Raw genomic sequence first — 13,033 nt, 5'->3', positions numbered from 1 at the left:
TTAACCTATATTTACAGCGTCCTTCAACGTGGAGAATGTGAGCTTCCCTTATCCTTAATATATTTAATCCTGATCAATTCCAGTGTATGTTACAATCTTTCTGCTGCCTTTTTGGGCAGATATCCTCCTCACTTCATTCAGCCTTTCTTCCTACCCCCCTGCATGTGTGTCCTCCCTGTTTGTGTTCATTTTGTTTTATTAGTATTATTTTTTAATGTTTATTCATTTATTTTGAGAGAGAGAGAGAGTGCCCACATGCGAATGGGGGAGGGACAGAGTGAGAGGGACAAAGAATCCCCAGCAGGCTCGAGTGTGGAGCCCGACTCGGGGCTTGATTTCATAACAGTGAGACCATGACTTGAGCCTGTATCAAAAATCAGATGCTTAACTGACTGAGCCATCCAGGTGCCCCAAGTGTTAATTTTATTTTTAGTTTCTAGTTTTATTACATGGTGGTTAGACAGTTTTGTTGGTTAGTATTTCTCTTTTATGGAACTTCTGACATTTCCTTTTGATCTAATATGTGATCATTTTTTGTGACTATCTCACGTGGTCTTAAAAGAAGGTATACATATTCTGTGTATATATAAAGATACAGTGTTCCGTATTTAAGATTTGCCTTATTATGTTCTTTAGATCTTCTGTATACATCTCTTCATTTTTGTTCATTTGGTTTGTGGTGTACCTAGAGTGATGTGTTAGTCTACTATCGATAGTATGTTTCTGTCTTCTGTATTCTGTAATTTCTGCTTTACTTAGGAGATTGGTCTTATCTGGTACATAGATATTGGTTATTATTATATTTTACTGTGAATGATCACTTTATAAAGTTCCTTCTTTGTCTCATTTATTATTTTTTGGCCTGAAATCTACTTTGATCTCAGGATTTCAACTCCTACTTTGTTTCCATTTTCCTGGTGTATCTTTGCCCATTTTTAACAGGTGATTTAAAGTTTTTATATTCCGTCTTCTAGTAGTGATGAAAGCCTGGGTTTTATTTGTGCTGCTTGTTGAATTTGTTTATTTACTTTTTGGTGGTAAGGATGTGTGTAGGGATGCAGACTCAAGTGGCTACCATTATCTCCTAGACCAACAATCTGATCTTCCTATTTTTAGTATAAATCTCTATTGTTGTACTAGCCATATGATAAGCATGCATTTTTTTCTCCATACAGTCACTCAGTCCAGATAACGTATGCAACTTGTGATAGGTGGCTGTAGGTTATTCAAGTTCCATTTTAAACTTTTTTTGTCCCCCTTCCTTGTTAAATGAGGGTATTAGCTTCAACTTGAAAATTTCATGAATCTGTGGTTCATCATACATTTGATGAATAGGGACCAAAACACCTTGTCTTTTTTTGTATCTGTACTTGTCATTTAGCATCTACTCAATGTGACTTTGGCTTTTACTTAGATATTGTTAGAAGCCACTGCCATTGGATTTTGCCGTCACCATGGCAATTTAATATTTTGGTGGTCTGTATTCAAGTGACAAGATTGACAGTTCTTGGCATATTTTTTATGTATATAAAGGTTTATCCTTTGGCTAATGACAATATCAATTACTCAAATATAGCCAAAATGTCAGGTCGAGTAGATTGTGGTATATTCAGTCTGAGTTACCTCATTTGATTGATTCTTAGTAGGGCAACCTCTTTGGTTCAAATGGTTTTTTTGATAGTTGGAATTTTAAAATGTCACTCTTCCATTGTGATCATAATTAACTATCATTTAAAAAGTAATCGAATACATTGTCTTTTATAAAATTAGAACACTTCAATAAATCTAATGTGCCCTTGACTTCAGCTGGAACCTTACTGTAGTCAACCATTATTATGAGTTTTGTGTATCTGGAGGAGTTTGAAGTTTCTTCCCCCCCGCACCCCCCCCCCCCCCCCGCTTTTTTTTTCTTTTTAGAAAGAGAGGGTGAGCTGGGGAGAGGGACAGAGGAGAGAGAGTCATTATTTTTATTTTGAGAGATAGAGCATGCATGAGTGAGCGCTAGTGGGGGAAGGGCAGAGAGAGAGAAGGAGACAGGAGACAGAATCCCAAGCGGGCTCCGCGTTGTCAGTACAGAGCCCCATATGGGACTTGAATCTGGAGATCATGACCTGAGCCGAAATCAAGAGTTGGACACTTAACTGAGCCACCCAGGTACCCCGAGAGAGAGAATCTTAAGCATGTTCCACGCATAGATCCCATGACCTTGGATCTTGACCTGAACCAAAATCAACAGTCTGACGCTTAACCCACTGAGCCACCTAGGAGCCCCTGGGGGAGTTTGAAGTTTCAGATTAAAATGGCTCAGTGATTCCTAGGAAAAAATAAAGAAGATAGGAATCTGTTGTATGTACCAGTGAAATACTTGAGTTTCAAATATAAAGAGAAAATCTTAACATACTTCCACTTTAAAAGAACTGGTTACATAAATAATGTTAATATTACAGCAGCTAACGTTTATTGAGTATTTACCGTGCGCTGGGCCTTGTTCTAAGTGCTAACACATGTGGTACTCTTAATCCATACAACAGAATCCATTTTACAGAAGAGAAAAAGAGGGCATCAGTGCTTTAGTAATCTGCCCAGGATCACGCATCTGGTAGGTGGTGAAGTTGGAATTCAAATCCAGGTAGTCTGGTTGCAGACTGCATGCTCTTAATCACTGTGTTGTTCTGCACGTGAGAAGGGTGGATTAGTGTCGGACTTCTCATCAGTGGCACAGGAAGCTAGAGGACAGCCAAATGTCTTTTGCGAAGTGTGTCGTTTGTTTGTCACTGCCATACACTTTGTGTATGTAGAATTCAGAATTATATTATCCCTGAACCCTCTGTGAGAAAAATAAATGAGGAAAAAGATCTCAAGGTAGAAGTCTTGAAATTTATAAAATCTGTCAAAAGTAAAAATGTTCTAAAGGGGGTGATATGGGAGACGTGAAGGTTAACTTATCTTGATGGGATTGCTTAGTTATTGATACAGTATCAGAGAAATACCAATTAATCATAACGATGAGGATGGGAAGTGAATTGAAGAGTACAACAGAAAGCTTCCAATAATGGAGAAAAAAATGTGGAGAAATCAACCAAGCCAGTAATAATAAGAAAGCAAAGAAGAAGAAGAAGAAAACCCATGAAATAGTAGAAAGAAAATAAGATGGAAGGAATGACATGAAATGTGTGTCTGTCATCACTAATTACGAGTTGAAATGTCCTAAAAAAGTTACACAGTGGTGGGGGTGAGGAGGGTATTAATTAAATGACAAAGAAAAGTTGAAAATGAATGATTGGGCAGAGATAAACTAGGAAAATGCAAATAAAATATAGCAAAAGTGGTAATATTAATGCCAGAAGTGGAATTGCCAGGTCATATGGTATTTACATTTTTAATTTTTGAAGGGCCTTCGTGCCTGTTGTCTGTAAAGGTGTCACCAATTTACATTCCCATCCAGACAAAGAAAAAATCAGGATCAAAAGCACTAAATAGATACTGTGTATTTAGAAGTTGCAGTTCTTGAAGATGTAGAATAATCACAAACATTTTTTAAATTGAGGTATAATTAACATATAACCTATTAATTTCAGATGTATAACCTAATGCTTCAATATTGGTATATATTGTGAAATGATCCCTTTGAGAAGTTTAGTTAGCATCTATTGCCACATAGTTATAAATTTGTTTTTCTTGAGATGAGAACTTTTAAGAGCTACTGTCTTAGCAACTTTCAGGTATGAAATATAGTATTTATATATTAACTATAGTCCCTATGCTGTGCATTACATCCCCAGGACTTACTTATTTTATAACTGGCAGTTTTTACCTTTTGACCACTTTCACCCATTTTGCCCACCCCCACTTTTATTCTTGCCTTACCAATCTGTTCTCTGTTTCTATGAGATTTTTTTTTTTTTTTTTTTTTTTTTTTTTAGGTTCTACATGTGAGATCATGTGGTATTTTGGTATTTGTCTTTGTCTGACTTAGTTCACTTAGCATGATGCCCTCAAAGTCCATCCATGTTATTGCAGATGGCAAGATTTCCTTCTATTTAATGGCTGTCCATTTTTTAATCAGATTGTTATTTTTTCTGTTGAGTTGTAGGAGTTCTTTATATATTTTAGATACTAACCGCTTATCAAATACATGATTTGCACGTGTTTTCTTCCACTTAGTAGGTTGCATTTTCATTTTGTCGATGATTTCTTTTGCTGTGCAGAACACAAACCTTTATACAGCACAGCAACGACCATAACCATAGAGCATTTGTAGAGATTGAACAAAAGCTCCAAGAAATACAACTCGATTAGAAGACAGTCGTTGTGAGAATTTAAAATACCCCTTTCAGAATTTAACATATCAAGAAGACAAAACACAAATAACAATATAGAAAATTTGAATAATATAGTCAACAAGCTTGATTTTGGGATTCATTGGGATTCCAGTTTGAGAACATATTTGAAGATGTGTTGCAGCCAACAGAGTGAGATGTAAGATGGGAAGTGGGAGAAATGGTGGAACTAATCTGGGATTCCAGTGTTAACAGGAGGAAAGTTGAGGAGCATTTCGGGAAAGCATCTCATCCATGTTAGAACTGGAAGTTGGTGGGATCCTGGACTTATGCCTTAAAAAAATTGAAATGGGTTTCAAGAAATAGTGTGACATAATATGATTATGAAACTGAGACATGTTAGGGACATGGGGCAGAAGGCCTGTGTATCTTCTCCAACGGAAGGATAAAACAGAAGAACTGCAAAAAAGTCACATTACAAATGTGAGTGACATAGAACGTCACATGAGTTGGAGTGTTTGATGAAGTGTATGAAAGAATCCATTTGAACTAGACCCTGGAAATACTTTATTTGGGAGTGTGTGGGTAATGCACTTTGGCTGTGCAATGAGCTATATTTACAGAATCTGGATGTAAGTACTGTTGTTTTTCACCTTAAAAGGTCTGCTTTATAGAAGGAGCACAAGAAGGTATCTTCCTTATGTTCATGAAACACTTAAAAATTTTTAACTTTTTTTGTTACAGACAAAACTTATGGGTGACTAAAAAGCTCAGAGATTTTACAGATTTCATTGTGATTTAAAATACTAATGGAAATCAACAAAATGTTGAACAAAAAATGGGTACTTGGAGATGTAAAGTTCTTCCTTAAAAAAACAAAAACAAAAACCCTCTGAAATTTAAAATTGGTGTTACAAATCCTGTAGAACCATGCTGTCCAGTATGGTAGTGACTAGCACACACATATGGCTAAGTTAAGTTAATTTAAAATTAAAAATTCTACTTTTTGGTGGTACTGGGCTCATCTCCTGCCCTTACTAGCCACGTGTGGCAGGCCACTGCCAACTTGGATGTTGCAGGTACAGAACATTTCCGTTCTGGTAGGAAGTTCAATTGAACAACTCTGACGTAGAAAGTCCTTCACAAGAGGACACTTTATAGACTTATGTGACATAGCTAAGCTGGGAGCTGGCAGGAAAGCATTTAATAACTTGCATTATTTATAATAAAAAAGACTGAAAGTAAGTGAACTAAGTACTCAAGATAGTAGAAAAACGAGAAAATAAACCAAAAGGAAGAGAATGAATTTTTTTAAATGCTGAAAATAATGATAGAAATAAAATAAAATATGCCAGAATTGAGTAATAAGTAGAGATTCTGGGGTTATCTGGGTGGCTCCGTCGGTTAAGTGTCTGACTTTTTGATTTCAGCTCAGGTCATATCTCAAGGTTCCTGGGATAAGAGTGTGGAGCCTGCTTGGGATCCTGTCTCTCCTTCTTTCTCTGCCCCTTTCCTGCTTGCACGCTTGTGCACTGTCTCTCAAAATAAACTTTAAAAAAAGTAGAGAGTCTGAACAGACTATAACTTTTTAAAAGGAAATTTGAAAAGTATTAGTCACCTTATCGAGATGGCATTTCAGCTGAATTTTATTTACCTTTTAAAGAATAGATTGTACTGTTGCTTATTCCAATCAATAATGGATAGCTTCTCAGTATATTTTTCTGAAGCTAGTATAGTCTTATACTGATACTTAGTAAAGGTAATTTTTAAAGAGACCAGTTTTTAGATACACAAATTCTATTTTTTTTAAATGTTTATTTATTTTTGAGAGAGACAGCGTGTGAGCATGGGAGGGGCAGAGAAAAAGAGAGCCACAGAATCCGAACCAGGCTTCAGGTTCTGAGATGCGGGCATAGAACTCGAAGTGGGGCTTGAACCCATGAACACTGAGATCACGCCTGAGCCAAAGTCGGACACTTAACTGCCTGAGCCACCCAGGTACCCCTAGATACAAAAATTCTAAATAAGATTTTAGCTAATATAATTATATACTAGTAAAAGAATATCATTTTCTTGCAGTGCAAAGATAGTTAGCCATAGGAAACCTATCAACATATTCTGTCAACAGATTAAAGGAGAAAAGCCATGTGATTCTATTAGTGGATGCTGAAAAGGCATTTGATAAAATAAATTAAAACAAGTGTAATAAGAATTATGAAAGAAACTACTCCACTTATGGGAGTAATCATAGCACCTGCCACAGAGGGTTGTTGTGAGTATTTAATGAATTAACACATGTAAAAATGCTTAGAGCAGTGTCTAGCACATAGAGATTATTCAATGTTACCTCTTTTTATTAAACATGATACAGTTGATATGCAAAAAAAAATTGGCAAATATTGTATCAAGTGGTAAAACATTTTGATTAAAATTAGGAACAAGACAGAGTTGTGTTCTTCTATATGCAGAATCACTTGTAAGGTTGTATCATTTTTCTAATACAGTAAAAGTAGAAAATGAAGTGACTGATACAAATACTAAAAGAGGAGGCCAAATACTTTAAGTTACAAATTATATGATTTACGTATGTACAAAACCCAAGAGACTATGAAACACTAATCAAAATACTCAGAGCTAAATTTAACAAAATGGTTCTGTAGCAGGAAAATGAAAAAAAAAATGGTTCTATCTTTAAGTTAGAATATAAGGAAAGTCAAATCAGATCTCCGTAAAATTTGTCAACATTTCTAAACTTAACATATGAATTTCATTAGTTCTAGTTAGAAGCCTAGTGCACGATTTTATGAAATTGGATAATATTAAAGTTTATATGTAGAATATATTTCTGAAACTACCCAAGAAAATATGCTATATATTTAATCTTATTTTTGCTAATAGTCCCTTTACATTTTCCTTCCTATAAGCACATATTTGTGTGGAGAAGTTTGAAGAAGAAAACAATCTTAACATGTTGGTGGCATTTTCTCCCTTAACCTCAGTGTAGACGGGGGTCCCTGGAGAGTTAGAAGTATGATCAAATACTGTTTCTTCATATATTTTTGACGCTTTGACTTGTTCCAAGAAATACATTTTACTTACCATTTTTAATCTAATATAGAAAAGGTAATAGAAAAAAGCTTAATGATTTCTCACTAAAGTTGAAATCCGATTTTAGGTAAATTGGGATTAAAAGCATATCATTGATTGATTTAGGAGATTGTAAAGAAATATCTCATATTTTTTTATATATACTAAAAACTGAAATGTATTTTCTTTTAGCTTTCCTGAACATTTGGTGCTTTCTATAATGGAATGATTAATTTTTAACTCAGAAGCTCTGAAAAGAATTTTTTTTTTCTTTCTTTGTTTCTTTTTCTTCTTCTTCTTTTTTTTTTTTTAAATCTCTCTGTCAAAGGTATGCAACCACTCATGTATTCGGTTCAAGAAGCATTAAATGCCAGACCATGGTGGATTCGTGTGGGAACCGACATTTGTTATTACAAGTAAGTATTCTAAGAATATTGACATCAGCTGACAGAAGGGGATCTTAACTTCATTCTGTTTCAGTTTAAAGATTAGAAACTAGAGTCATTATTGCATTATTTGAACTGTGGTGATATACTTTACTGTTATCTCTAACAGAGTCCTTTAAAATTTGAGATTCATTGAGGTGGTAAATTTAGTACAAATAAAATCTGTCCTATAGACAGACAGACTTAATCCAAATCTTGTCTCCACCAGTTAGATAGCTATGTGTCCTCAACTTTCTTAGCTTTTAAGCCATGTAAACTTCATTGACTAAACGGAAATTAGGAATTCTAGGAAATAATTTGCAGTGGCTTTTTGTTGTTCTGATGATATTAAGTATAATTCTTTTCTGCATACAAATATTTACCTCATCTTAATTTCCAGAATATTTTACCTGGAGGTATATTCCATAGTTACCTTACATCAATTTATACAGTTCAATTTGACCTCAAATAGGTCATCTACTTAATCAAGTTAGAAATCAGTGCTCGAAATCACTTACTGCTTCAGTGGAATGATTGGATTATTCTGCAACTTCACATCTAAGTAATCTGGGATTATCATATACTTTGCTTCTCATTTTTACTGTTTCTGCATGTAATATATTTCTAGATAACTTCCTCCGCTGAATTCATTTGACCTCCCTGTGTTTTCTCTGTTATTAATCTTAATCCTGACATTTTTGTTTAGTGGATTTTGAATTTTTATCGTGGGTTTAAGTAGCACTAATATTCCTTCAGAAATCAGAAGATTTCTGACTCTAGGTTTTAGAAAAACCTGCATCTTAAGTGCTATTACTTTCTGAGAAAGACAGTGTTCCTTGGAATTCATCTCAGTAGGATTTCCCCCTTACTTGTATTAGCAAAATCAATAGTAAATGAGGGATAGAAATGTAAGATTATATGCATTTCATCTGTACTTGTATAAATTTCATATTTCTTTTACTGCTAGGCTAACATAAAAATACTCTTATTTATCTCTTTCTCATAAAGTTGGAATAGAAATAATCAATCAATGAATGTTTTTCTTTTCCACATTATCAAGTGAATGGTTGTAACATGACAGGTGGTGGTTCTGTTCTGTGTAAGGGGGATGGTGAAGATTTTCATTTGTTTAGTTTTTGTTTTTTCTTTTGGCTACTTCCAGATCTGGAACTGGAATTCAGGTCAATTCAACAGATGCCTATTAACTGTTTTCTGTGCAGCAAGCACTACTTGCTTTCCTGAAGCCTGAAATCCAGATAGTGAAGATAAAATCTACTATTTTTGCATGTGTCTTAACTTTTCACGTGAGCTAAGTCCTTGGATGCTTGTTTGTTTCATTTGCAAAATGAGAGTAAAAGGACTTCCACCAGTATATAAGAGAATGTAACTTATAAAATATATAGCTCTAATGTGGTGTTATCGATACCTCTCTGATTAGATGTTAAACTTTTGGGGGAAAAGAGTTGGCAAGGACTAGTCCTGGAACTTGTTTTTGTGTTTTCGTCAGCCCACAGCACCTTGTCATTGAGTATTCAAGATATAGTGGCTAAGTGAATGAAGACTATACTGGTTTGAAAATACCGTTCATGTTTATGTGTGTGCAAGTAAATCTAATTGTTGGTCATGGATTTTCTTCAGTTCATGACTTAAATAATAGAAGATGATCTGAAATTTTAGAGATTAGGTTGGTTGATAGACAATCTTTAGGCCATCAAATGTCAGTGATACTTAAAGTCTGGAAAGTAATGTGTAGTTTTAAAAACTTTTTATTATGGAAATCTTCAAACATTTGTAAGAGTAAGCAATAGGATAATGTATTCATCACCCAGTTTCAACCGTTATCAATACATGTTTAGCTTTGCTTTAGGAATACTTTCACTCCTACCTCCACACTGAATTTTTTTTAATAAAGATTTTTTTTTTTTTTTTTTTTTTTTTTTTAATTTTAGAGGGAGCACAAGCTGGGGAGAGGGAGAGAGAGAATGAGAATCTTAAGCAGGCTCCATGCTTATTGCAGAGCCTGATGCGGGGCTCTATCTCAAAAACTGTGAGATCGTGACCTGAGCCAAAATCAAGAGTCAGCTGCTCAACTGAGTGAGCCACCCAGGCACCCCACACTGAATTTTTAAAAGCATTTCCAGATATCATATTTATCCATAAATACTTCAAAGAGTGAGTGGGAGAGGGGCAGAGAGAGAGGGAGACACAGAATCCAAAGCAGGCTCCAGGCTCTGAGCTTGAACTCATGAACCATGAGATAAGTACTTGAGCCACAGTCATATGCTAAATCTGACTGAACCACCCATGTGCCCCTAGAGATTTTTTTTTTTTTAATTTTTTGTTATTTTTGAGAGAGAGCACGTGAGTGCAAGTAGGGGAAGGGCAGAGAGAGGGGAGGGGATCCAAGCGGGCTCTGAGCTGACAGCAGAGGGCCTCATGTAGGGCTCAAAGTCAGGAACAGTGAGATCATGACCTGAGCCGAGGTCAGATGCTTAACCAACTGAGCCATCCAGGCACCCCATATCTCTTAGAGATTTTTTAAAGACAGTCTAACCATAATGCTTTTATCACACTTAAGAATATTCTCTAATACAATAAAATACCCAGTCATTGTTCAGACTTCCCCAATTGTCTCATAAGTGTTGTTTTAGAGTTTCAGCAGGTTTGTTTGTTTGTTTGTTTGTTTGTTTGTTTGTTTCAACATTAGGTCCCCCCCCCCCTTTTTTTCTGTTATTTCTCCTTTATTTGTTGGAGAAACTGGGTCATCTGTCATGCCAGAGTTTCCACATTTGGGGTTTTGCTGATTGCATGCCTGTGGTGATAATGAATTCTTCTATCTCACTGATTTCCTATAAACTAGTAGTTAGATTTAGAAGCTTGATCAACTTTAGGTTTGATTTTGGCAAGAATACTTCATAGATGGTGCCGTGAATTCCTATTGCCTTATGTCCGGAAACATATCATGTCTGGTTCTTTCTTTCTTTTTTTTTTTTTTTTTTTGTAGCCTTAAGATTGATAGTGAATTTAGGTATTGTCCCCTGATCCATCTGCTTTAAAGATGGTCATTAGCCTTCCATCTAATGGTGGTAGTAACCATTGATGATAATTGGCCAAGATCCGGTAATGTGTCTGGTAACAAGGAATTAGGTTCTAAGCTTTTCATTGATGAGGAGTCTCAGCTCCATTTGATAGTAAATTCACAAGTGAAAACTGATGTTGGCTGATAGCATTTATCTGATTCAGTAGTACCAACTCTAATTTTTATAGAATATTTAAGCTAACCTTATGAACCGTGTGTTTCCTCCCACCCGAAGTTCTGTTTCATAAAGAAGCAAGGAGATTCAGAACTTTTGTGTGGAAGAAGTAAACAGGTTTTGTGCTTTTCTATTGCAGAAATCACTTCTCAAGAAGTTCAGTTGCTGCAGGTGGGCAAAAGGGAAAATCCTACTATACAATTACATTCACTGTCAATTTTCCACATAAAGATGATGTTTGCTACTTTGCTTATCACTATCCATACACATATTCAACTTTACAGGTGAGAACTCATTAAGTTATATTATGGCTCTTATTGTGCTCTATGCATATGTGTCAGATAATTGGGGGAAGACGGGTTTTAATTAAATATCTTAATAAAATGAAAAGATCCAGTGCTGAATATTTTAGAAAAGAATACCATGTTTGTTGAAAACATTAAGGGAATAAAATGGGAATGTAGTCTTTATTTTTATTTAGTAGAAATACTAAGGAAATTTTAAAAGATTTTTACTCTCCACCTTTTTATAGAAATCTGTAGTTCTCTAAGATTCCATGATTTACACATATTAACTAGGTGAGACTTCCACTTGTTTAATGAGAGGCATTGAATCTCATAGAAAATCTAGCAATAGAAAAATGTGTAAGTTTTTCTGTGGGGAATTAATTTCTTTTAGTGGTTTGGTGTGGAGTTCTAGATCCAGATTCTTTAGAATTTAAGATGTAAGAGTTGTTTTGTGAGTTCTTTTGAGATGTTTGAGTACTTACATTGTAAAACAAAACTAAAAAATTAATCGAGTAGTTACTGTGGTAGATTTTTTTCTTCTTAGTACAGAAAGTCTTTCGTAATAATTATGGATCAAAGAGGTATGATCGGTTTACCCAGAGAGAGATTGGAACACTATGATTAGAAACAAGCTTCCAAATTATTAGGGGAAAAGAAGAGAAACATACTCCACTGAACAGAAGAGAGAGCAAAGCTTAGAACACTCAGTGTGGCTGACTTTGTTTTAATAAAAGTTACAACTTACAATAAAGGTGTTATCAGTTATCTTTCCGTGCTGAATAATACAGCATCAAAGTATATAGTGCTGTTACACACAGGGTTACATATTATTATTCTTTACTGATGTGACCTTTTTAGTATATTTTAAATTCCCCTCCTTTTGCCAGTGCTGCTGCCACAACCTTTCCAGCCATTATTGCTGTCTCTCATCTGGACTTCTGCCGCCTCTTCTAACTGGTGTTCTAGAATTCACTTCTGTCCTCTTTCCTCCTTTCCCCACACTGGAGCAGGAGGGCTTCGTGATGGGAGCGTGTGGTCCCATAAATCTCCCGCTTAAAGCTTAGTGATTTCTTTTGCCATTTTTATGAAGTCTGAGATTCTTACCATGGTTCATTTCTATCATTTCCCTACTATTTGTAACAATTTTTGTCATGTCCTCATACTGTTTGCACTATTACTTAATATTTGTCTTTAAATGGAACTAAAATAACTCTAAAGTTTATCCTCATCCTAGGTTAATATCCATGGTATTAATTCACAGTAAAAAATATACCTGTTCATTTTTCAAATGGTTATGCATATGTCACTTCATTATCTAAATTACCAGTATGCGTATATATGCTGCTCCTTGTGAAAGAATGTCCTGTGAGGCCCTTCAGTCTGTGTTAAGTCTCTGTTTCTCACTCTTCCCGGTCTGGCTGCAATGAATTTTTGTCAGTCCTGTAAGATGCCCTTCCTCTTTCTTACATCATGGTCTTCCCATATACCTTCCTTCTTCCTGCCACACTCCCCTCTGCCCTCCTCACTCATCCTCTGGATCTTGGTTTGAATGTAACTTCTTTTAGGAGACCTTTCCACACTGTCGAGATTCAGCTAGGCTCCCCATTCCTGATGACAAGCTCTCACAGCACTCTGTATTTTTCCAAAGGTAGGGTATATTCATTCACACATCCCCGGGCAGTGTCCCTCACAGAAATAGT

The 13,033-nt window shown here is 35.5% G+C and overlaps 1 protein-coding gene across 3 annotated transcripts in view; it reads left to right on the top strand.

The window, feature by feature from the left end:
• Window positions 1-13,033, top strand: part of AGTPBP1 (ATP/GTP binding carboxypeptidase 1) — a 162,087-nt gene that overhangs the window by 120,689 nt on the left and 28,365 nt on the right. For all 3 annotated transcript variants that reach the window (XM_053907839.1, XM_053907838.1, XM_053907840.1), the window contains exons 18-19: window positions 7,696-7,783; window positions 11,186-11,330. In XM_053907839.1, the coding sequence (XP_053763814.1) occupies window positions 7,696-7,783; window positions 11,186-11,330 (233 nt within the window). The remainder of the gene's footprint in view (window positions 1-7,695; window positions 7,784-11,185; window positions 11,331-13,033) is intronic.

This window comes from Panthera pardus, unplaced genomic scaffold, assembly GCF_024362965.1.
Source record: "Panthera pardus isolate Hobbes unplaced genomic scaffold, ASM2436296v1 HiC_scaffold_20, whole genome shotgun sequence".
NCBI lineage: Eukaryota > Metazoa > Chordata > Mammalia > Carnivora > Felidae > Panthera > Panthera pardus.
The sequence above is the reverse complement of the archived record's forward strand: the minus strand, read 5'-3'. Positions and strand labels throughout refer to the sequence as shown.